Below are 27006 nucleotides of genomic sequence, written 5' to 3'. Positions count from 1 at the left end.
GTATCAATGAATCCCATCTGTTGTAGACGATTGATCAGGAAGAAATGATCTATGAGGTTGAGAGTGGCTAACAGAACTAAAGATATTGGTAGGACTTTTTTGATTGGTTGAAGGCTTTATAAATTTAAGTGACGATACTCATCAATGAGGTTTCCATACTATGAAATTGTCGAAAGGCTGTCTGACATAGATAAAGCCCAAACAAACTGTGGCATAGGTTAGAATGTTCCTTAAAGTCCAGTACTATCTCATATAAGCGTTTACCTCCTGGACTCTATATTGATAACGTCAGTAATAAATCTCAAAGGGAAGCCTCAGCCCCACCACTCCACCGCAAAGCCACTTTTCAAATTGCGGGAAGCTTTACGTGGCGCCTCATCATTGGCTGTCACCTTATTGATAATGAACTTTTCCTTGTTCTGCTTTTTATGTGGTGAAATTATCTAAAAGTCTTTTTGTTGCCTAATAGCATTTCCTCTAATAAATATATATAAATATAAAGTGCTTAAATAGTGTATTTGTACTTAGCTTATATCACAGCCAAAACCTAGGAGTCTGACCTGACATGTTTCGCATACATTGCTGTATCAAGGGTCCCCCGAGGTCGCTGTTGTCATCCGACTCCAAAATCTGTGAGAGAATTATCTATGGGATTTATTACTGACGTTATCAATATAGAGTCCAGGAGGTAAACGCTTATATGACATAGATAAAGGGCATTTATTTATGTGACAAAATCCTGAAGCTGGGTGTGAACTATTGATTCAGCTGTTTTTGAGAGGAAGTGTGGGTTAGCTCTGGGCCGATAATTTCTAGGGTCAGAGATGTCTGATTTTTCATTTTGGGCCATAAGTAAGCATGTCTCCAGGATGAAGGGAAAATACATGCCAAATGGACCACTCTCGTATGCATTTTGTATCTTTTAACCAGAGATCCAATACTTGACGCAGTCCAGGTAGTCATCCTTATGGTAGGTCATCTCTCCTCTAAAAATCCAAAACTCAGAAAAAAAGAATATAAAAAAGCACCGAGTGCCCAGTCTTTCCTAGCAACATGCAAAACAAACAAAGCAAGATCATCAGGTTAGTTTTTCTTTTGAGCTCTTCTCGGTCAATTTTAAATCCCTGCCCCACTTCTTCCTTCCAAAGAAATTTCCATCTTCCTCCTTTCACATACCATATGCATTATGTATTAATGTGTTATCCCCAGACCCCACCCCCTTGTATGTGGCATTACATCATGCAAAACAAACTAACTCTTCAGACCCACGGACCCAGTTTCTAACATCAAAACCATGTCACAAATACAATCACCAATCAACAATATATCATTAAATGTTCTTGTAAATGGGCTGAAAGCCAAAGTCAATACTTTTCTCCTTGTTCCAAATATATAGTTTGAAGACTGGTCACTTAACACTATACAAGTCACTCTGTTTTACTTTTATGGATGGGCTTCTTCCAGCTTATCACAAGCTCAGTATAAGCACAAAAGTTTCGAATGTATTAAACCATCAAAAACAAAATGGCCACCTTTATATCTATAGTATTGTCACACTTGTTCCTCAGAATGCCACACAATAAAGTAGTGTGGTAGCCGTCCTCACAGGAACTGAATGCAGTGTGATTTTTTAGTTGAATATTAAATATTAAATACTTTCTTTTATATTATACTAATAATTTAAAAAGTGCTAGTGCCAATACTTTGTTTAAAAGAACTAACATAGTTGTAAACTAGTTGTGAACTAGCAAATGCATGTTTGTTACTTAGCTTTTGCTTCAGAACGGGTCTGCCTCGGTCCCCACCGACGCATTTCAAGATTTCATCAAGGTCAGGGACAGAACAAGCAGAACGGTTCAGAGCTTTAGCAAAACGCTAATTCCCTGCATGTTTGCCGAGGCTTTTAATATTCAACTAAAAAATCACACTGCATTCAGTTCCTGTGAGGACGGCTACCACACTACTTTATTGTGTGGCATTCTGAGGAACAAGTGTGACAATACTATAGATATAAAGGTGGCTATTTTGTTTTTGATGGTTCTTCCAGCTTAGCCATTATACTTGCAGGTTTCTATTCCAATTGAAAAATCAAGTGGGTTCAAGCGTGCCTCCTCAAGCGTATTAAACACCTGAACTCCACCATCATGAAGTCCGTGAATTAAGCCAGGAACTGAAGAGTTATATTCATGCAAGGCCTTGTACACTGGAACAAAACTGCAATGGTGAGCCACAATGCCAGCCAAATAGTCATGAAACAACAAAATTATTTTATTCTGATATCTCAGTTCTTTTATATGGCTGGCTTGTATTATAAGGTCTTTATGAACAGAGTCCAAAATCCATGCAATCACACCTGAAGCCTCATACTACCTTTTGGACCTCTCCTGAGGTGATGGGGATGGTCCCCCCCCAACCCCCGGGTGTTTTGCCAGCAGTTCAGAGGACAACCAAGATTCTAGAAAGCCAATTAGCTTGGGGTCTTTTAAACACTGGATTGTCTAAGTCCTCAAGCTTTTCCTCACATTTGGTAAGTGCTGCTTTCATAAGGACCAGATCTGCCATCCTTACAGCCATCTCTCCTCCAGCATTGTTGTGTGGCCCCATCACATCAATGAGACCCTGGGTCAGAGTTTTAATCTGCTCTACCAAGGTAGTGAATTTAGGGTCTAAGGCTTTTATAATAGCATTGGTAATCTGATTCAGTTGTATGTCATTTAATTGAGAAGTGTTCTCTGATGACTTCACCACGATGCATTGCTTATTCTTTTTTTCCCCCCCAGTTTTACTGTCATATAATCTCCAGACTTAACAATGTATTTGTCCATAAAGCTAGTGTCTTGTATTGAGCTACTAGGTGCAAATAGAAAAATTAAAAGATTGTAGAAGGGAAGGATTTCAATGGGGATGCTCCTGGAGCTTGTCAAAAATGCCTCTCCTCAAGTCAGTACATCATGTGATCCAACATTGTAGCAAATTAAAAAGTACCTTAGTTTCTCAGGTAAGAAACAGTCTTTCTGTACTTAGTATTATATGTATTAGAAAAAAAAACCCTAATTATCTGAGCTCTTTCTAGCTCTTTCAATTTTTCCACTTCTGGCCTTGGGAAGAAATGGGAAATACATCCTGTGTTTTTCCTAGAATTTTCAAATTTTTCCAAGGCTTTAGGTCTCTAGGGCTGGAAGCACTGAGCTGGGAACTAAACCAAGCCACCAGATTGGCTTGAAGTGAGTGTGGTTTGTGGAGGAAAAGTAAAGCACTAATAGCGGATCCTTGTTTTTCACCAGCACTAGATGTCAACGACATTAAAGTTTGTCCTCGCTGTGGGGCCTTCATCATGAAGGTTAAGGATGGGAGCTGTAACCGGATGAACTGCACTGTATGTGGTTGCCTCTTTTGCTGGCTGTGTCTGAAAGAGATCACAGACGTCCACTTCCTCAGGTATGGACTATATTGTATGCATAGCATGAGACAGGTATAAGAAAGTCATATTATGAGAAAAGAAACAAAGGAATGATCACAGGATGCAGGTCCAACAGGATACGATTAAGGCTTTTTTTTTCCTACCACTCCTTGATAATAAGTACTGGCATTCTCTGCATCAAGCTCTAGAAAAATGGCAAGCGGGAAGGTGCAGGATTAGAGAGAAGAGTAGTTTTTTCTGCCCCCTTCCACCCATGATCTCTGCAGATTGCTGCCTGGGAGTGGAGGGTCTGGATGGGGTTGCTCTCTGACCAGCACTGGCTAATAGAGCTGAGGCATGAGTCTGGTCTGCTGTGACTAGGGACAATACAGAACATCACCAGAACCTGGTAACTGTGTATACTCAACCATTCTGTGTTTTATGATTTCATGGTTAGTATTGTTGGGTACCATTTTTTCTCCTTATAATCAAGTTATGCATTACTCTGCCTTCACTCTTCACTCTCCAAAGTGGTTTACAAATGAATTAGAGAGCTACACAGGATAGGGGATTGCAGAAAGTTGCCACGGGATTCCCACAGGGTTGGAAGAATTCCCTTGAGGATGGATGAAGTTGCTGTGGAATTCCTGTGAGAGTGTAGTCAAAATCTCTGAGGACTCCAGAAAAAGGCTTGGGTGATTCAAAGATTCCCCACCCCTAACCCCAAAAATGTCCTTGGTGGCTTTCTGGATCCCCAGTCTCCTGCTCCCCAAAACATTCCTTGTAGTCCAGTTGGGCCCCCTGGACACCTGATTCCAAAAATGTCCCTGGTAACTCAAGTGTGACACCCCCATCCCAGGATCTCCCAATTCCTTCCTCCTTCCCATATACCTCTAAGTTTGGAGGTAGGAACAATCTTTTGAAAGATTTGTGAAAGCCTCCTGCCTCCAAAATTAGAAGTGCATGTGGAGAGGGTGGGGCAAGGGGGCACATTTGGACCACCAGGATCATTTGTGGGGTCAAGGGGAGACCCACTTGTGTCACTGAGAATGCTTTTGAATTCGGGGGTGGGAGGTCCCAGGATGCTACTTCAGTCCCATTTATTTGGGGGAAGGAATAAAAGAGGCCACTTGGGTCAACGGGGAAAATCCCACAGGTGAGGTATGAGGGGACAGGGATCCAGGGTTGCAAGTCTCCAAGGTACAGGTACAATGAGCAGTGTTGGATCTGTACTGATGTCAACTGGAGGTCTTGCATAAGAATTCTAATTGACACTAACACATCCAATATGCTCTCCCATGTTGATACATATTTTTGCATAAGGCTTATTTGCATACTGTTAGGTTAGTATACTGAGGAGCTAAACTTTTTACATTAGGCTTGCATTAAGAACCTGTGTGCTAAGCTAACCATTAGCGCAAGGCTTTAATGTAAGTTAATATATTAACCCTTTAGTTATTTCTCCCATACAACTCTATACTTAGGGGAAGATTCTCTAATGTTCGCAGTAAAATTCGACAGGCTGCTATCACGGCCAATATTGTAACGATTTCAAAAAGGCGAGTCATTCTTAAAAGAAATGCACATGCAAATGAGGTTTGCAGAGAGTTGTGGAGAATCTCTAAATTTGCATTTGCCGATCACTGGTGATAGTGATCGGCATATGCTGCGACAGGGACTCCTAGGTGGCCTCTAGGGACCCGCCTAGGGTACCCTACCACAAGGTCAAAAGCTGTAAACATGACCTTTAACACCACTTCTGCAGTGTCTCCCAGGCCCACTGCAGTGCAATCTCCTGAGGCTTTTGGGATTAGCTAAGCCACAGCCTGAGCACTGCTATCTTCAGTAAACCATAGCACACCATATTCTTGTGGAAAAAAATGTTTTATTTCTTTAAGGCTTCTCTGTGCACTCCAGTTCCATGTCAGGTAGCCCTGCGCACTTGCCCTCAAAACAAAAATAAACACCTCAAGCAGAAAAGAGTCCCATTTATAGTCCACCAGTATTAGGCAAAGTCCTAGCCCATGTGGAGTAACCACTTCCAGATCCAAAAGGAAAATAACATTGTCTTCTTTACTCCTTTCAATACTCACTAGGCTCTTGCATTAGCTGGACTGGTATTGAGCCCAAATTTACCAGACAGCCTGGAGTGTAGTGCTGATCCTACAGCTGTTACCAACCCCTCCCCAACCAGCATTATCTTTGCTGTTCAGCAAAATAGTGCAGCTGCTAATCCAGGGTCCAGGTATTTTAGCATTTCTTTGCATAAGCCTTTCACAGACCAGGAGCATTAATAAAGGACAAAAATAAAAAACAAACAAACCCCAAAACAAAATCCTTTTCAAAACTTTCCACTGTAGCAAACAAAATGTAGAACTTTGCCCTTAGAGCCACATCCTACACAGTTCCATTCGACAGCCACACATTCAGCAAAAACAATATTGCAACCACTTTTAAGATTCAAAACATTCTGACCTGCTCCAAATAATTAGCTGAACTCCATATTTTCCTCCACTAGCAGCTCAAACCTGGAGACATTTACCCATTCCATTTCCTGGTCTCTCTCTCTCTCTCAAAGTTTTCTTCCAGGATTCTTTTCTCTGGGACCATCTCCACTCATCTCTCAGTCCAGAGCATGGCTGGCTTCTGGCCAAATTAGCACTGCTTGCACCTGGCTTCTCATCCCTCTCCTTAAACAGCTTCCTGGGGAAAATGGCTCTACTGGGCTTTGTCCCTCCCATGATTACATCGGCTGGATCCTTAAAGGGAACTATTCTTTCTTCCTAGGGCTCTGGGATTTCTTAAAGGTCAGTATTAAAAATTCCTACTCTGAGCTGTTTCTTTCTTTCCTAATGGACAGCCCGAGGTTTAAAGCTGGGTTCAGGGACAGGACTGGATAAATGATCAGTGTGGGGACTCTGAGTCCTGTCTGTGCAGCGCAGGGTCCCTGTCACAATGGAACCAGTTTAGTGACCATTATTAAAGGTACAGTGGGTTTTTAGAATCTTCCCCTTAAACCTTTGGTTCCCCATTCATATGGTTTCTTTTCATAGACACAACTGGAAGCACTTTTACTCCCTCTTGTGGACACACTTTATAATGCATTTGATTTAAGGCCACACTCGCTGCTTTGTACCACTATGTCCGCTTTTCTTACATCCAGCTTATTGGTTGGACTAGAGATTTCCAAGTTATCAAAACCTCTTAATTTTCCACAATTATCTTACAATCATGAACCTAATGCTTTTTCAGTATAGCAATGTTATAATATTTACAGAATTTTCAATGAGAGATGTGCTACCTTGTGCCTTTCTGTATAAAACATTTTCTACCATCAGCACTTCATTGCTACCTACAAGATAACTGTTTCCAGCCTCTCTCTCTTTTTTTAATAGATTCTACAGTGGGGGGATGGGGATGTACGATATATGTTTTAATTAGTTTATTTCTAATGGATGGGATGGGGAGGGGGGTTCTTTTATATGATTTTGACAATAATGATTGAGAATGTCAAGTGATTTGTACGAATTATTGATTGAATATTGTACACTTGTTGAAAGATATGAAAATGAATAAAGATTAAAAAAAAAAAAAAAATAGATTCTAAAAATTCCTGTTGTCCTGAGCTTCGACTATCAATCTCTCATGCTTAGGTTTCAGTTCTCTCCTTAATCACTGATGTGTCTGGGCTTGATCCATATAGTATTATGGTTCCTGGAGCAACACTTTATATTTCCCACTATATTTGTGCATTTGCCTCTTGTTTTTCCTCGTTTGCTGGTCTGCTTCTTTAAAGAGCTTTGTCTTCTGTCAGACACATTCTGTTGGTCCCATTCCTGTACCTACACATAGATTCTCACTCATTCCTTCTGCTCATCAGAGTGCCTGTCCAAGTTTAGTGATGGAACTAGATTTGGGATGCTTGCTCTAATATTTCACTTTTTGTACATTTGAATCTGCTGATGCTGTTAAATAGGCCTGGAGACCTGTGATGGTAACTCTTTATGTATGATCTATTTCTATAAGAATCAAACAACCCAAGTAAATGAGCCAAAATGTCAAAATTACCAACACTCTCAAAATTTATTGCACAGCAAACATATGGTCATGATGAGCAATGCTGAGCCTACATTAGAGAAGAACAATAAACTATGGAGTTATTCAAAGCCAGGGTCTAGCACTTAAAACAGCTTTGACATTAGAAATCGCTTTGAGGTAGGAAAAAGCCTCAGAGCCCCTGCTCCACCAGCCGACACAGCGGCTACACAATATGGAGAATATAACAGGGTAGAATAACGTCACTGGTATGTACTTCTCCAAACGCTTCGCTTCTCATCATGGCTGCCGCCCAGACACAGAATGCGGAAAAACTCCTCCCATTTAAATAAGCCTCTCTTTCAATCTCGTAGCTGTCAATATTCGTTAAAGCCAATCACCACAGAGGAAGTCCAACCCCAATACCATTAGATCATATGATGTCATTTTGTGCGGGTGTTGAGACCTTCAGTTTCTCCAGTATTCGGAATGTGGATCCAGAAAAGTTCTCTTTTTAGGAGTAGATGCCTCCTATTTAGTCGATCCTCAGGTATGTAGTCAACAGCAGAGCATTTTAGATCTTTGAAGGTGTGATTGTGTTCGAGACAATGTGATACAATCGGAGCCTACAGTTTGTTTGTGTTAAGACAACTTTTGTGTTCAGTGACCCTAGTCTTCAAAGAACGCGAGTTCTGTCCCACATATATCTTAGGACAAAGGCAAATAAGTAGATACACTACATGGTCAGTAATACACGTAGTATTATAGCGCACAAAGAATTCCCTCTCTGTACTAGGATGATAGAAACTGTAGGCAAGTTCAATTGTTATGTTGCAGACCTGACACACATTACATTACCCTAAAGCCACTAAACATACATTCATATAATATATCCCTTTCCAGAGACTTCAGTAGGGCAGGTACACGGAGAAAAGACCACAGTGTTCCAGGAGAAAACTCAGGGAACTTCTATGGCAATTGTAAAATTGTCATAGGAAACACATCCTTGGTCTAAGAAAAACTCCGTTCAATCATTCTTATGAAACATATTTTCAACAATTGATTATAAATATATCAAAACCCTGCACTTATCTTTAAAGATGTCTATTTGTCCTCTGGTGTGGGCAAGATCACTGCAGCGCAGTGAGCAAAATCACTCTGTGCTGTTTCAGTTTTCAGTTAAACGATATAGCACTGGAGGTTATCAAGAAATTGGAAAGTGATGGAGCTGGCCAGAAGCAGCCTGTTTACAGTAGAGGTCTGCACGGGAACGGGAATCCCGCGGGAATCCCCCCTAACCCACAGGACTCCCATGGGGATCCCCCTCTGGCCCACGGGACTCCCACAGGGACCCCCCTCTAGCCAACAGGACTCCCACGGGGATGGAAGGCTTTGGAAGCAGAGTTCGTCCATATGATATAATGGACATGTCAGCTTTAGTAAAAGAGAGGGTTTATAAGTTAATTACCTGAACAGAAAACAAAAAAAGGGTTCCACCAAAGAGATTCCACAAGGAAAATAGCAGCACAAACACAAAAGAAACATTGGAATTGATGATCCTGTCAGAAGTAATTGCTTTTTATGGGGACGGACGGGGATGGAGGTAATTCCTTGCGGGGATGGGTGGGGACAGAGAGGATCCTGGTGGGGACGGGTGAGGATGGAGAGGATCCTGGCGGGGATGGGCGGGGATGAGTGGGATTTCTGTCCCCGCGCAACTCTCTAGTTTACAGCACTTCTTCTGTTCACTGGCTGCCACTACTGCCTTGGTAAGGGAGGGAGAGGGGTTGTCAGATCAGCTGCTGCTTCTGCTTCAGGGCCGAAGGAAGGAGGGGGTTGTCAGGACGGCTGCCACTGCTGCTTCGAGGGATGGAGGAAGGGAGGGAGATTTGTAGCTTCCTGCTGATTTGGGGGCTGAAGGGAGGAGAGGAGTTGTTTAGAGGTTGTCTGAGGAGCGCGGGAGACTTTTTTTGGCCGGCAATTTTTTTGCCATTTGGTTGAGAGTTCCAGTTAATTGAATACCAGTTAGCTGAGATTCTACTGTAGTTCTAATCTCCTGTAATACTCTGCTGGTCTTTTCTCTCAGTACTTTATGCTGAATTGTTGCTTTTTCCTCGACTCCTAGATATTTATATACCCCTTCCTGTTCAAGTTCCTTGATGGCAAAATCATGAGTCAGAGATGTTTTCATTTTTACATGGTTTACTTCCTAGAAAAGTTGTTTTAGTACATTTATCCAGGCCAAAACTCATCTGAAAAGCTTTTTACTAAACAGAGTGGTTCTGCCAAGTATTAATCGCTGGAACTGCACAGCTTCAAGTCATCTACAAACAGCAAGTGTGATATAACCTCTGGGTTTTTGCCAGTTCTAGGATTAAGGCTAAATCCATAACCTGAAGAATTAAGAAGTGTACTCAAAGGATTACATGCTATACAAAACAAGAGTGGTAACAAAGTCTCCCTGAAATATCCCTTGTGGGATCCTGATATTAAAAATGGCATCCTGTCCATTTTTATACTGTAAATGGAGTGCGGTTTACCACATTTCAGAGTGAAGTTAATGTATTCTGATCAATTTAATGTTTATATTGTACACTGCAAGACAATTTATTATCCAGGAATGTGGGGCACTATCAAAGGTTTTCTTATAATCAATCCATCCTACACTGAGGGTTCCTTTTACGAAGTTGCGTTAGCGGTTTAACACGTGGAATAGCGCGCGCTAATTTGCCATCCGCGCTAGCCGCTACTGCCTCCTCTTGAGCAGGTGGTAGTTTTTCGGCTAGCACGGGGGTTAGCGCGCGCTAAAAAGTTGCGTGCGATAAAACCGCTAACGCGGCTTTGTAAAAGGAGCCCTGAGATTGCAACTGTTCTTAACACTAGCCTTGATGGCTTTATTTAGCAAAAGCTGATCTTTCGTTCCATATGCGTTCCTCTTGTCAACGTGATGATATTAGGTCATAAGTATGTATCCACAGCATACAATGTAAGCATAATCCAATAAAACTGTATAGAACCCAAAATAATTAGTTGCAAATTGTGCTCATATAACAAATACTACTGCTATTAATTATTTCTATAGCACTACCAGACACACAAAGAAGAAAACAGTCCCTAAACTAAACTAAAACTTAACTTTATATACCGGGTCTTCAACCAGAGGAAGCTCAACGTGGTTAAGAATAAGTTAAAAAAATAAGCTAAACTACATGAGGATTAAATTTCAAAATGTTTAGCAAATACAAAAAGTTTTTACAGATTTACGGACCCTGCAAATAGGGTCCACCAGAGATCGAATGATCTGTATCTCCTCAGAATTTTCTATAAAAATGTGATATGTAAATTTTGTGTCCATTTAAAAGCATAATAAATATTATACTGATATTGTGGGGGGGGGTTTCTTTTAAAAGATAGGTGTAATATTTATTATGCATATAGATGGGCACAGAATTTATATATTGCATACTTGCAAAAACTGGTGTTACAGCATGTGCAGTGCTTGAAAATTTTTCAGGGTATACAGAGGATCATTTGATCTGTTTGTTATAGGTGCACACTTTACAGCTGGGAGAGGATTTCAATACTACTTTTACTAAGCATTTCTAAAGCGCTACAGGGTGAAAGCAGTACTATACAATAGTCATTAGTACATAAAAGTGTGTATGGGGGAAGTCCCTGCTCGAAGAGCTTACAGACAACAGGGGTGGGGGTTTAATTGGTTTTGGTTATATACAGTTTTATTGGCTTGCCATGTGAAAAACTTCAGCCAGCATCACTCTCTTACTAGCTGGAAGTTTCATCCTTTATACTCATAACATATCATTGATGACAATGTCAAGACTTAAAGGCACAAACCTCATTTTCTAACTCCTAATAGTAAACAAATAGGGCTCATTGGCAGGGCAGGATTAATTCGTCGAGGGCCCCTAGGCAACGGTCAGCTCGGGGGCCCGTTCCAGCGGGGCACCCGACACTGTCTTCGCTCCTCCCCCATGCCAGCAGGGGAGAGCCGACGGAGGAGGGCTGCAGTCCGGCCATCGGACCAACGGTCGGCTAGGGGGCCCGTTCCAGCGGGGCACCCGACACTGTCTTCGCTCCTCCCCCATTCCAGCAAGGGAGAGCCGACGGAGGAGGGCTGCAGTCCGGCCATCGGACCAACGGTTGGCTCGGGGGCCCGTTCAAGCTGGACTTCAGTTTTGACTGTTTTGATTTTATTTTCAATTCTTTTTAGTTTATGATATATTTTTTAATCTCACTTATTGTTTTACCACTTATTTTGTTTTATTTTATCATTCAAATTTCATTTAAATTTCTCCAGAATTCTATTGCTTCAACGGTTTTCCCTCTGCATCTATTCTTATCTCCCCTCTTTTTTCAACCTTTCAAAGTCCTTTAGATCATTGTAATCTTATTAGAATGTTTATTTTCTTATTTTTCTCATCTATTCTCTATTTTATTTCTTCATTACTCTACTAATTGTCATTTTTCCAGGTACTTTAGTTAGATTGTGAGCCTTCGGGACAGTAAGGGAATTTCTAAGTACCTATTTTACTTATAATTTTAATGTCTATTTTTCTGTAAACCGCTTAGAATCCTAACGGAGTTTAGCGGTATATAAGAAATAAATTACATTACATTACATTACAAGTACACTGGGCCCCCTGCCCCGCCCCACCCTACCATGCACCCAGGCGAAAACAGGAAGCTGCGTCAGAGGGAAGCTTTGGCCAAGCAGCACCGCTTGCACAATTACAGTTCCCATTGCCTTTCTTACTCGCGTTGCTTGCTTGTCTTATTTTGGCAGTCTTATATTGGCAGCCCGCGCTGCCAATCGATGCTGGAGGGGCCCATCACCGTTTGGAAAAAACAATGTTGATGCCCTCCTTCATTGGGGCCCCCCTGATCATTTCGGGCCCTAGGCATATGCCTACTTGGCCTATTGGTTAATCCTGCCCTGCTCATTGGTCTCATTGTGAAGGGAGTAAATGTTACAGTCATATACATGCAGGTAGGGGGTTTTCAGCCTAATCCTTGAGATATACCCATCCAATCAGGTTTTCAGAATATCCATAATGGAAAGGGCCAGAGCAGGCTTCAGGCAACATATGCTGATCACTGCCACTGCCAGCGACATCTAGACCTGGAGAGAGGCAAATTTTAAGGTATATGGGGGAGATGCCAAATCATGCAAGGTGGGGCAGAGGGAGAGATGCTTCTGAATGGAGAATAGCAGTAGTGGCTAAGAAATTTGTGGGGGAGGTTGCTTCCTTTCACGGAGACCTCTAGATGCATGGAGGAGGAGGTTGATGGTTTAAAAAACTCACAAATCAGATGTGAATAACAAATTCTGTACAAAATATCCTGAAAAGGAAAAGATTAGGGCAATAATATTAATGGCAGAGACCAAGAAATAAGGATGATAGGTGCATAAAACAAAGCAAGATGTGCAAATTCACGGGATGGCAAAAGAGGGGAGAAGAAAAAAAAACAACTTTATATAGACATAGACTTCAGTATGGAATCTTAAGCACTGCAGTATCTACCAAGTTAATTCGGCAGTTAGGCAAACAGAGGCCAGTGCAGAGAGCCATGTGATATATTATTTCCTGAATTTCTGGCTACCTGATACATACAGTAGTTTATCACGCAATATGTGAGACAGTCTCCCTATAAGGCTGTGGTTTGACATACACTTTATATGTTCCAGCCCTTCTGTATTTTGGCATTTTTCTAGACTGATCTAGCAGCCCAGTGGCACTGCTCTAGCATGTGGAAAGCCTGGGTTCAATTCCTGATTCATCTCCCATTTCCTACATTGACAATTCTGTTAGAGATACAGAGAGAGAGAGAAAGAGCGAGCGAGCACATTTGTGTTTCACTAGCCTCTGACTAAATGAATGTTTTGGGTGTATTACGCCAGGCTGAGGCTAACAGCACACTTTTTATGTGTTACAGTCCCTCTGGCTGCACGTTCTGGGGGAAGAAGCCTTGGTCACGGTCTCGGAAGATTCTCTGGCAGGTTGGCATGCTGCTAGGGGCCCCGATGGTTATTTCCCTTGCTGCTGGCATTGCCATCCCAGTTATCATCATCGGGATTCCAATCTACATGGGCAGAAAGGTAACTATCTCTCACCTAATCAGGTAACAGGAATGAGCTGCGAGGAGACTGGAAATGGAAGTGAGGACCTATACAGTTTATTTCTTGCTCTATCACTGAACTACCCTTTTTACTCATTTTTTTCTCTTAAAAACCGGGCCAATGCTAAAAACCGCACTACTGTTTTGTTAAAAAAAAAGGGGAGGGAAGCATTTTACTCATTACTGAAAAATGTAATATATTACTGCCCAACGCTGGTAGCAACGCTTCCTTCAGTGTGCATTAGGTTCTGATTGTTGTTATTTGGTGAAAGAAATCATTATTTAAAAAGTCTGCAAATTTCTTCTACTTAATCAGTTCCCTTAATATGAATTTCGGTGCCAATCCACGATGTAAACTAAGTCAAAAACGAAAAAAGGAGGAAAAAATAATCCAAAAGGAAAACGTGAAATAATCACATAAAGTAAGTTACGTAACACGCTTTCATAAAGTTTTTGTTGTTATAGTGTAAAGTAAATAACACTTAAATGTTTCTAATCAGAGGATTGTGCTCAGAGACATGGAAGTAAAAGGGGAACTTGTTCCCCAAAAAACCTCAACACCCAATCATTGCATAAAGTGCTGTTGTGCAAAAGCATGAAGAACTACAAACAAAAAACTTATCTGTAAAGCAAAGTTCTTTGGCCTCACTATTTCGTCAGGAAGCCAAACAGTAAGTTCAAAAGACAAGGGTCTCCTTTTACTAAGCTGCATTAGGGCTTTAACACGCGGAATAACGTGCGCTATATTGCTGCGCACACTAGACCTTAACGAATATTACTTATAGCGTAATCGGAAGGGTACCTTTAGAACTCAAAATGTTGAAAGGAAAAAGTTTCCATTAATCAGTTCGCAACAGCAGACAGAATGCCGACAGGGAGTTTAAAAAGAGGACTTCACGCCAAAAAACATAATGACGTATGACGTGAAAAAAATCTGTACTACTCGTAAGGTTGTTCATGTTGGACAAAAAGCTCTTTAATAAAGAGTAGTACAAAATCACTGAAAGCACAATCTACTGTAAATGAAAATACAGAATATTGAAAACAGCACATTATTATGTTTATGATATCAAAAAGGCTTGCCACTCAATTTCATTATTTAAGCCTGCTGGAGATTTTTGGTGTTTAACTTGTAAATCCACTTTTGTTCTTTATTCCATAGCAGGCCAACAAGATTACCTCCCCGAGGCAGGTGAGGAACCTCCAAAACTGGAGCCAGTGTTGCATCAACAGGGCTTCTAAAATCTGAGTTCGAATTCTGCTGACATGTTCTCCTATGTGGGCACGTACAGATCTCATAGTGTGCCCCACATATAGTTTCAAACAGGGGCACCTGATGATGTAAATAACACCATTAGTGTCACAAGTTGAAAAACTACGGCCCGCATTGTTGGCAGCCCACTTGGGAAGTCCCATGTTTCTTAGAGGTACACTATATTCACACATTTTGCATTTAACACAGCAATAATGTCCTTTTCTGGCCCCACTATCACCCCTACTAATCATCGTAAACTGGGACATCATCAATCTCTGATGTAAGTTTTTACCCTTAGAAAAAGCAAATCGTGGAGGAGTGTGAAAAACATTCCAATTTGACCTAATGATTTGTTTGATCTTGAAGGCATACTGAGTATGGGGGAGCACACATACCAGAGAGGATTCTTGTTGCTTGACAGATGGTTCGGGTAGAGCGTTGGGCATATAAAGCACATTTATATGCCTTTTTGATTACTGACCAAGGATAGCCTCTGGCCTCAGATCTCTGTTTCATTTCATCAGCTCTAATGATAAAGTCTACCCGAGATGAACAGATCCTGCTCAAGCACAGAAACTGACCCACAGGGATATTGTCTCTAAGATGTTTAGGGTGAAAACTGTCGTATCTCAAAGGATTATTCCTATCGGTAGTTTTTCTAAATATTGCGGTAATGAAAGACCCATCTTCAACAGTGATCAAAAGATCTAAAAAAAGTAACTGTGTAGGATGAATGCAAGCAGAGAAATTAAGATTCAAATCACATGAGTTAATCCATTCCAGGAAACAGGTCAGTTCCTCTTTGGATCCCAGCCACAATATAAGCATATCATCGATGTACCATTTCCAAAAAAGTATTTTAGAAAAATAATCATATATATATATAAATGATTCTTCAAACTGGGCTACATATAAAAAGGCTATCGTGAGAGCCATCTTGGCCCCATTGCAGTACCCTTCATTTGAATATAAAATTGATCATCAAACTGAAAATAATTTTTGTTGAGTGCTATTTGGGCAAGTTGAACCAAAAAGTCAACCCTGACCTGAGCTAACTGTAAAGATTGTAAATGCAATTTAATGATATCCACAGTGGCATCTTGAGGGATATTTGTATAAAGGGATGTAATATCAAGCATTACCAGCAAGGATTGAGAAGAAATATTCTGAAACTCAGACAAAAATGAATCATGTGATTGGTGTCTTTCACATACAATGTAATTTTGAGCATTTTTTAGCTGTAAATCAATAAATTCAAGAGGGGTTCCAAAATAGATCTAATTCCCGCCACAATGAGACAGCAGGGAAGATTTGTAACCGACTTATGAATCTTAGGAACAAAGTATATTACTGGAATTTTTGGATATTTACACTGCAAAAAATTAAATTCCCCATTGGTAATAATACCTTTCTCAAGTGCACCAACTAGTAAGTGAGATATAAAGTCCTTTAGTTCTTCCATAGGATCATGATCTATTTCCATGTAATAGTGAGAGTCAGATAACTGGCACTGAGCTTCTTTTACATTGTCACACAGCTATCCCATGCTCTGATTGGCAGGCGGTTTAGCTGTGCCAAATTCTGACCTGTCGGCGTGGCTTCCCCAGGAAAGAGGAAGGCTTTTCAGGTACAACAGACCTAGGCTCCTGCCTAGTCTGCCAGGCCACATGGAGATACTTTGCCAATAACAAGAGAGACACACTTCCGGTATGTTCAAATTCTGATTCATAGGCTTTATTGAACAGGGGGTCTGAATACTATCAGCCACCCTCATGAAATGCATAAATTAAGCACCAAAACAAAAATAGCATACAGTTGTCAGAATTGTCCAAATGGCTTAAAGTCCATGTATAACAGAACAAATGGCAATATTTTGAATATCTCAATCAGGAGCTGTATCAAAATATCTGTCTCTAACTCAAAGCTCCAAATGTAATCTTATCACCACTAGTAGTATCCAATATCTCACTATGAGGAGACCTCAGCCCCACCACTCCACCGCTGTAGATCATTCAAAAGTGGGAAGAATCACGTGGTGCTTTCATCATTGGTCTCAACATGTAAATATAGCTTTGTTATTTAGGTCATTTATAGTGTATAAATAGTATGAAATAGTATAACAAAATATACTTATATTGATAAATATTAATATAAAGCACTTAGCTCAGCCTTAGAGCAGGAGTTGTGCCCCAACATGTTTCGCACACATAGCGCTTTGTCAAGGGGCTCCCTAAAATAGAAAAAGGACAGGTGTAAAACCCTTATACAACACTCCCCTCTTTCATACTTCTTAAGAGGAGCATCTTAAGAAGGTGCTATTGAGACCAGCTCTTTATGATCATATTATTTAAGAAACAGGGCCTTTTGCGTTTTGTTCTATTTTGAAAGATGGATGTATGGCAGAAAGTGAAGGAGAGTAAAACAGCAAATGATTGGATAAGGTGGCCCTGGATACACAGTTAAGAGCACAGACAGAAGGAAGAGTAGCCAGAGACTGGGAAAAGATTATTTGAAAACCAAAATCACTAGACAACAAAAGTAGGGGGAAATAATTTTGAGAATTTACATCTGCTGCCTATATTTTGCACTATTCAGGAATAGTAAGTGCATTTGTTTCTATTTCTCTGGGGGTTGGACTGCATGCAAAGTCTTGAATCTTAGGGTTTCGTTTGTATATGTTAGTACTTTTAGTTTGCGGTCCCGTATTTGCATAGGGGTTATCTGTGTTCTGCATGTGTGACCAAGACCAGATGTTCTGGTAGGAATGAATGTTGAGAAGCATACAGTGTGCTTTGTGTAGTATAATTTTGTGGTTAACCATTATGTGTTGTTAATATTATATTGTGTGCATATATGAAAAATGAATGGAATAAATGGCATTACAATTAGTACTATTATGGGGTGGGGGTCTGTGGTGGAGCTTTTGGCCTCCTCCCCAAACAAAAAAGTGTTCCGCTGTCTATGCCTTGACTCAACATATATGAAGACTGGATCCACCCAGTCCAACCATACATCTGGCCCTGACACCAGCATTCCAACACCTTATACCTTTGCTTACATATCATTGAGCAGTAGCTTCTGGACTAGATACAATTAACTATATGCGTATCTGCTGCTGGAAACTCATTTGCTACATTGTGATAACAGTGTTGGAAGGATGTTAAAACACTCAGCAGAAATTTCTGGACAGCTTGATGAATTGGTACCTGCTCAGGATATCGCAGATGAAGTATTCCATTCCCTATGTTTGCCATTCTCTCCCCAAATAGAGGATCTTCATGGATCTTTAATTCATTTTGAGGGGCATAATCAAAACTTTAAAACGTCCAAAACCCTGCCTAAGTCGGCACTTGGACATCCTAATAGCAGGGATGTCCAAGTGATGATAAACAAAACAAACTTTCTGGACGTTCAGCAACACTTCTGAGCTGCTCTGTGTGTTATGGGTGGGAATCAGGCGGGCTTCCACCTGGACATCCTGAAGCAATAACACTGGCCAACTCTCATTTTAGTGCCTCAAATATTAGACCTGTTTCTGGGTATATTTGACCTGCTGATTCCAAAAATGGCACCAATTTTCTACTATCAGCTCTAGTTTTTGGGATAGAAAACATGTGCCATATCTCTTCACTCTGCTTGCCCATTAAAAAATCAGGATATTTTAATGTAGTGTTTAAATTAATATCTTTTAAGCATGAAGGAAACATATTAAAAATTAAAAGAAAAGTGTACAACTTGAAAATCTACTTATTTCATACCAAAAGCACGAGTTTATGATACAAACTTTCCAGTCATTCGACACACAAGAAGCTCCTGTTGTAAGACTTCTGAGAATGGTATCTGCCAGGACAATTCCACATAAGATTCCAACAATAGTCTGCCATCATGTGTACATCCCATCTTCTGTGGTATCTGGTTTCCATTGTTTTTATTTCTTGGTGAAATCTTGCCATTGTAATCTTGTTTTTATGTCTTGGTGAAATCTTGCCATTTTGAGACAATCAGGGCTTTAATCCCCTCCCACTGCATCCCAAGATGCATTGGGAGGGGGAAGGCCCATCATTCTTAGCACACGGCCCTGTAGTCAGGAGGGAGTGGGCTTCCCTCTTGCTGATTTGTCTTTAGAAGGTACTGGGGTCTGGGGATATGGGAAGGGGGTTACAGAAATGTTGGGGAATGGGAAGGATGTGGGGGGCTCCGTGGATGTCAGGGTGATGTTGAGAAGAGGGCTGTAGGGTTACGCAGCTTGGCTGATCCTGGCAAGGGGAATCCCCATCAGCTGAGCTGGCAGGAATCCCTGAAACCAGCTCAGCTGATGGGGATTCTTTTGCCGTGATCAGACAATGTAGTTGGATACATCTACAAAACTTGCTTTTGAGCATTTTCATGTAGACATTTTTATTTTTGACAATGGCCAAAAAAGATAGATGTCTTAAGGAACAAAACTTATATATAGGTCATTGTCAAAAATAAAATTTAGATGTCTGTCAGTTTTGAAAATGGACATTTTTTTCTGCTGGGTTTGTGGACGTCTTGCCCAAAATGTCAACTCTCAGATGTAAAAGTCCTATCGAAAATGCCCCTCTTTGTTTCATATTGAAATACTCTTTATTTTTCTTTTACACTGGTCTCAATTCTTGTTTCATCTTTCTTCTTCTCCTGCCAGATGTTCAACCAAAGCAAAAAGAATAAGCTGCCATTGTACAAGCGGTGCCTGGTTGTGGTCAGCGGAGTTCTCCTGTCTGCATTTATCTCCCCTGTGATTGCTGCAGCCACTGTGGGTAAGAACAAATCTTCCTTTGTGGTGGATGAGACATTTTCCCCTTCATAGTTATTCTAATAAAAGGTAATACAAAGGAAACAGGGTGGGGGAGAAAGGTAGTACAAAATATGGCAGTGTGCTTAATTTTTGGCCTGAAGAAATACGATCACATTAGCCCATTTTATCGACAATTACATTGGTTGCCTTTTGAGGCACGTATTCTTTTAAAATTTGGTTTCCTTTGTTTTAAATCTCTTTTTGGTTTGGCTCCAGGATATCTAGCCTCTCAATTTAATTTTTATACCTCGTTAAAAAACACTCATAATAAGTTAAATGTTCATGTATTCTTCAGTTAAGAACTGTCGTTACAAGAAATTTTTGAATAGGACTTCAGCTAGGCAAACTGAACTCTTGGTTAAGCCCGCTTATTTGTCAAACAGATTCTTATAACGTTTTTAGAAATTTTTTTTAAAAACACTTGTTTGAGTATGTGATTTTCTTCTTGTCACTCATTTTTATTAACCTGATGTACCTTTCACTGATTGTACAGTTCTTCTTTGTTGTTAACCACCTGGAACTTCGTGGTTGGGTGGCATACAAGAATAAATTTATTATTATTATTAAAATGCAAGCCTTTGTGAGTTTTGTGATGTACTACATATAAATGCATGTGATTAACGGAAGTGATAGGACAAAAAAAAAATCTGGCATTCTGCTATGAAGAATATTCTTCTCTCTTGCTTCCCCAGATGTAAGGAACTAAGGGCCAGATTATGTAACTGGTGTTGATATCGGTGACCACCTTAAAAATGGCCACCGATTGCATGTCAATCACGCATTGGCGACGGTTTCACAATCGCACCTACGGGAAAGGTAGGCACTGGAAATATAGGCCAGGGTTTTCCAGGCCTACATTTCTGGCATCTATCTTTGCATGAATCGTGCCTACATAAGCACTTTAGGTCACCTAATGCCACTTCCTGCATTGGCCACACTTAATTTAACGTTAGGTGACCTAAAGTGCTTATATAGGTGCGGTTCCAGTGCCTTTTAATTAGGTGCCAATAGGAGCTTCAATTTTTTGTCATTTCTAATGGCATTCTTCAATTAACTTAGGTGCCGGTAGGATGCCTACCTTTAGAATTTCCCCATAAGTGTGCTGCAAGTGAAATTCAAGGGATGAAAGGGTACCCAATCAACACTCTACTGTGAAACCCAATCAGTGGCGTACCAAGGGGGGGGGGGCGATCTGCCCCGGGTGCAGCCTTAGGGGGGTGCACAGCCGGCCAGGTCCAGAAAATTACTGGGCTGCAACGGCGACGGCACTCAGCGGCATTGGCGCCCTCCCCCCCCCGGCGACGGCACTCAGCGGCATTAGCGCCCCCCCCCCCCGCGACAGCACTCAAGTTCGGCCTCCTTCTCCCAGCATCAACAGAACTTCAGATCGGCAACAGGTGCTCAGTCAAAAGCTTCCCCTGACTCAGCTTCCTGTTTCCGCCAAGGCAGTTCAGTCAGAGGGAAGCTTTTGACTGAGCACCTGTTGCCGATCTGAAGTTCTGTTGATGCCGGGAGAAGGAGGCCGAACTTGAGTGCTGTCACGGAGGGGGGGGGGAGTGGAGAGGCACCGATGCCGCTGAGTGCCGTCGTGGAGGAGGGAGCCTTGCTGATCTTGTTGCCAAAATCGGAAAGGTGAGGAAGGGAGAAAGATGGGCCTGTGATGGATGGAAAGATTGAGAGAAGGGGACAGATGATGGAAGTGGGGGGAAAGAGAGAGAAGGGGCAGATGATGGAAGTGGAAAGAAGGGGGAGAGAGAAGAGGGCAAATGATGGAAGTGGGGGAAAAGAGAGAGAAGGGGCAAATGATGGGAGTGGGGAGAGAGAAGAGGGCAGATAAGAACATAAGAAAAGCCTTCACCGGATCAGACCGAGGTCCATCCAGTCCGGTGATCCGCACACGCGGCGGCCCCTTTAGGTACTGCCGAATGGAGACCCAGATATACCATAGCCCTCAATATGATTTGCAAGAAGGTGTGCATCCAACTTGTGCTTGAATCCCAGGACAGTAATCTCTGTCACAACATCCTCCAGGAGAGCATTCCAAATTCCCACCACGTGCTGTGTAAAAAAGTACTTCCTGATATCTGTCCTGAACCTGCTGCCACTCAGTTTCAGTCTATGACCTCTTGTCCGTGTCACATCTGAAAGAGTTAGTAATACTGCTTCTTGGTCTATTATATCAAATCCTTTTATTATTTTAAAAGTCTCTATTAAATCCCCTCTCAGTCTTCTCTGCTCGAGGGTAAATAGTCCCAATTTCCTAAGGCTTTCCTTGTAGCTCAAATTCTCCACTCCCTTGACAAGTTTCGTGGCTCGCCTCTGTACCCTCTCCAGCAGAATTATGTCTTTCTTGAGGTATGGAGACCAGTGTTGTACACAGTATTCCAACTGCGGCCTGACCATTGCTCTATAAAGTGGCATTATTACTTCTTCCGATCTACTCGTGATCCCCTTCTTAATCATGCCCAACATCCTATTAGCTTTCTTCGCCGCTGCCGCACATTGAGCCAAAGGCTTTAGGGTTCTGTCAATCAGTACCCCCAAATCCCTTTCTTGTTCGCAATTTGCTAATGTCGCCCCCAACATCGCCCTGGGTAGTAGCGATCATCAAACGGTTTGGTTTGATATAACGGCTAAAGTGGAGAGCGGCCGCACGATACTTAAAGTCCTAGATTTCAAACGTACGGACTTTATTGCAATGGGAAAGTACCTGAAGAAAGAGCTGTTAGGATGGGAGGACATAAGAGAAGTGGAAAGACAGTGGTCTAAGCTGAAAGGAGCGATAAAAATGGCTACGGACCTTTATGTGAAGAAAATCAATAAAAACAAAAGAAAAAGGAAGCCGATATGGTTCTCCAACCTAGTGGCTGAGAAAATAAAGGCGAAAGAGTTGGCGTTCATGAAATATAAAAAAACCCAAGAAGAGGAGAGCAGAAAGGACTACAGGGTGAAACTGAAAGAAGCCAAGAGAGAGATACGTTTGGCGAAGGCATAGGCGGAAGAACAAATGGCTAAAAATGTAAAAAAGGGAGATAAAAATTTTTTCAGATATATTAGTGAAAGGAGGAAGATAAAAAATGGAATTGCTAGGCTAAAAGATGCTGGGAACAAATATGTGGAGAGTGATGAGGAGAAAGCAAATGTGCTAAACAAATACTTCTGTTCTGTGTTCACAGAAGAAAATCCTGGAGAAGGACCGAGATTGTCCGGCAAAGTTACACGAGAAAATGGAGTAGATTCTGCGCCGTTCACGGAGGAGGGTGTTTATGAGCAACTTGAAAAACTGAAGGTGGACAAAGCGATGGGACCAGACGGGATCCATCCCAGGATACTAAGGGAACTCAGAGAGGTTCTGGCGAGTCCTATTAAAGACTTGTTCAACAAATCTCTGGAGACGGGAGTGATTCCTGGGGATTGGAGGAGAGCGGATGTGGTCCCTATTCATAAAAGTGGTCACAGAGATGAAGCAGGAAACTACAGGCCGGTGAGCCTCACTTCAGTTGTTGGAAAAATAATGGAAGTGTTGCTGAAAGAAAGGATAGTGTATTTCCTTGAATCTAATGGGTTACAGGATCCGAGGCAACATGGCTTTACAAAAGGTAAATCGTGCCAAACGAACCTGATTGAATTTTTTGATTGGGTGACCAGAGAGCTGGATCGAGGACATATGCTAGATGTAATTTATTTGGATTTCAGCAAAGCCTTTGATACAGTTCCTCATAGGAGGCTGTTGAACAAACTTGAAGGGCTGAAGTTAGGACCCAAAGTGGTGAACTGGGTCAGAAACTGGCTGTCGGACAGACGCCAGAGGGTGGTGGTTAATGGAAGTCGCTCGAAGGAAGGAAAGGTGACTAGTGGAGTCCCTCAGGGTTCGGTGCTGGGGCCAATCCTGTTCAATATGTATGTAAGTGACATTGCTGAAGGGTTAGAAGGAAAAGTGTGCCTTTTTGCAGATGATACCAAGATTTGTAACAGAGTAGACACCGAAGAGGGAGTGGAAAATATGAAAAAGGATCTGCAAAAGTTAGAGGAATGGTCAAATGCCTGGCAACTAAAATTCAATGCAAAGAAATGCAGAGTAATGCATTTGGGGATTAATAATAGGAAGGAACCGTATATGCTGGGAGGAGAGAAGCTGATATGCACGGACGGGGAGAGAGACCTTGGGGTGATAGTGTCCGAAGATCTAAAGGCGAAAAAACAGTGTGACAAGGCAGTGGCTGCTGCCAGAAGGATTCTGGGCTGTATAAAGAGAGGCGTAGTCAGTAGAAGAAAGAAGGTGTTGATGCCCCTGTACAGGTCATTGGTGAGGCCCCACTTGGAGTATTGTGTTCAGTTTTGGAGACCGTATCTGGCGAAAGACGTAAGAAGACTTGAGGCGGTCCAGAGGAGGGCGACGAAAATGATAGGAGGCTTGCACCAGAAGACATATGAGGAGAGACTGGAAGCCCTGAATATGTATACCCTAGAGGAAAGGAGAGACAGGGGAGATATGATTCAGACGTTCAAATACTTAAAGGGTATTAACGTAGAACAAAATCTTTTCCAGAGAAAGGAAAATGGTAAAACCAGAGGACATAAATTGAGGTTGAGGGGTGGTAGATTCAGGGGCAATGTTAGGAAATTCTACTTTACGGAGAGGGTGGTGGATGCCTGGAATGCGCTCCCGAGAGAGGTGGTGGAGAGTAAAACTGTGACTGAGTTCAAAGAAGCGTGGGATGAACACAGAAGATTTAGAATCAGAAAATAATATTAAAGATTGAACTAGGCCAGTTACTGGGCAGACTTGTACGGTCTGTGTCTGTGTATGGCCGTTTGGAGGAGGATGGGCAGGGGAGGGCTTCAATGGCTGGGAGGGTGTAGATGGGCTGGAGTAAGTCTTAACAGAGATTTCGGCAGTTGGAACCCAAGCACAGTACCGGGTAAAGCTTTGGATTCTCGCCCAGAAATAGCTAAGAAGAAAAAAAAAAAAAAAAAAATTTAAATTGAATCAGGTTGGGCAGACTGGATGGACCATTCGGGTCTTTATCTGCCGTCATCTACTATGTTACGTCATCTACTATGTTATACTTTGTTTTTTTTCCCCTAGATGCATCACCTTGCATTTGTTTATGTTAAAATTCATCTGCCACTTTGTTGCCCACGCTTCTAGCTTGTTCAAATCCTCCTGGAGTTCCTCACAGTCCTTTTGAGAGTCAACCATGCGAGATAGTTTTGTATCATCTGCAAACTTTATTATATTGCAAGTTGTTTCATCTTCTAGATCGTTTATAAAAATATTGAACAAGATAGGCCCAAGAACCGAGCCCTGGGGCACGCCGCTAGTCACCCTCTCCCATTCCGAGAATTTCCCGTTTATGTTAACCCTCTACATTCTGTTCTCCAACCACTTGTCGATCCATCTATGCACTTCACCTCCTATACCATGGCTTAGTAGTTTCTTCATAAGCCTTGCATGTGGAACCTTGTCAAATGCTTTCTGGAAGTCCAAGTAAACTATGTCCACTGAATTTCCATTATCCACTTGTTTGTTCACTTTCTCAAAGAATTGTAGTAAATTTGTCAAACACGACTTCCCTTTCCTAAAGCCGTGTTGACCAGCCCTTATTAGGTTGTGATTCTCCAAATGTTGTACAATGTTGTCTTTAATTAGTGTTTCAATTATCTTCCCTGGAACCGAAGTGAGGCTCACAGGTCGATAGTTTCCCGGATCACCTCTTGAACCTTTTTTGAAAATTGGGATAACATTTGCTATCCTCCAGTCTTCTGGTATTTGGCCGGTTCTAATTGACATATTAGCTACAGATTGTAGCAATTCACCAATTTCGACCTTAAGTTCCTTTAATACTCTCGGGTGAATTCCATCCGGTCCAGGGGATTTGTCGCTTTTCAGTTTATCAATCTGAGAGTATATCATGTCCAATGTCACATTTACGGTTGTGAGGCTTTCTTCTATGCCTCCGGTGAATATCTTTCCTGTGTCTGGCACTGTTGAAATGTCCTCTTTAGTGAAGACAGAGGCAAAGAATGAATTTAACCTATCGGCAACCTGTTTATCCTCCTTAATTGACCCTTTCTTTCCTTGGTCGTCGAGAAGGCCCACTGCCTCTCTTGCTGGTTTCTTACCTTTTATATATCTAAAAAAGGGCTTGAAGTTTTTGGTTTCCTGTGCTATCTTTTCTTCATAGATTTTTTTGGCGTCTCTTACCACTTTATGACACTTTTTCTGGTCGATTTTGTGACAGTTCCAGGCCTCTGATGTTTTTTCTCGTTTCCATTTTTTAAACGAATTCCTCTTCTCCCTCACTGCATCTTTCACCTCTTTTGATAACCATGCTGGTTCTCCTTTGTTCTTCTTTCGCCTTCCTTTAGATATCTTCGGTATGTGAAGATTCTGTGCTTCTGTGATGGTGTTTTTCAGCAGAGACCATGCTTGATCAACTGTTTGGTTTTCCGCTTTGTTCTTCTTGAGCCATTTTCTAACCATGGATCTCATGCTGTCATAGTTTCCTTTTTTGAAGTTAAAGGTCGTGGCTTTATTCTTGATTGGTTTTCCCTTTTCGATGCTAATGGAAAAATAGATTATATTATGATCACTTGTCCCTAGTGGGGCCTTAACTTTTACATCAGTTGCTCTTCCCAAAAAACCAATTATGACCAAGTCCAGGACTGCATTTCCTCTTGTCGGTTCTCCTACCATTTGTTCCATGAAGCCATCTCCCATCATTTCCAGGAATTTTATCTCCCTGCTGCAGTTTGACGTTCCCAAATTCCAGTTTATCCCCGGAAAGTTGAAGTCTCCCATGATCGTTACATTGCCTGATTTACATCCGCGATTAATTTCTTCCATCATTTCTTTGTCTGTTACCTCAGTCTGTCCTGGAGGTCGATAATAGAGGCCAATTTGTGTGTCAGCCTCTTTATGTCCAGGAATCCTTATCCAGAGTGATTCTAGTTTTCCATTTGCTTCTGTCTCTCTTTCTCTAACAGACTCTATTTCATCTTGGACATACAGGGCAATACCTCCCCCTTTCTGCCCTATCCTATCTCTTCTGTATAGTTTATATCCTTTTAATACTGTGTCCCATTCATTTTCCTCATTCCACCATGTTTCTGTTATTCCTATGATATCCAGATGTTGTCTACTTGCTAATTCTTCAAGCTCTCCTATTTTGTTTCCTAAGCTTCTGGCATTCGTGTACATACATTTAAGTTCTGTTCGTGCTAAGTTACTGGTCCACACATCCCTTTTTGTATCCAATTGATCCCTTTCATTACCTCATGTAGTGTCCTCATATTCATGCCCTATATCTGTATGATTGGTTGGAGTTACCTCCTCAGGATATCTTGGTGTCCGGG

At 41.6% G+C, this 27006-nt stretch overlaps 1 protein-coding gene across 5 annotated transcripts in view; it reads left to right on the top strand.

Moving 5' to 3' along the window:
* The window catches only part of LOC117356859 (E3 ubiquitin-protein ligase RNF19A-like), an 89222-nt gene that overhangs the window by 42888 nt on the left and 19328 nt on the right, over window positions 1-27006 (top strand). For all 5 annotated transcript variants that reach the window (XM_033936657.1, XM_033936653.1, XM_033936655.1 and 2 more), the window contains 3 exons: window positions 3285-3438; window positions 13391-13553; window positions 19495-19609. In XM_033936657.1, the coding sequence (XP_033792548.1) occupies window positions 3285-3438; window positions 13391-13553; window positions 19495-19609 (432 nt within the window). The remainder of the gene's footprint in view (window positions 1-3284; window positions 3439-13390; window positions 13554-19494; window positions 19610-27006) is intronic.

The sequence above is a fragment of the Geotrypetes seraphini genome, chromosome 3 (genome assembly GCF_902459505.1).
Source record: "Geotrypetes seraphini chromosome 3, aGeoSer1.1, whole genome shotgun sequence".
Classification (NCBI taxonomy): Eukaryota; Metazoa; Chordata; class Amphibia; order Gymnophiona; family Dermophiidae; genus Geotrypetes; species Geotrypetes seraphini.
This window is presented reverse-complemented; position numbering and strand designations above follow the sequence as displayed.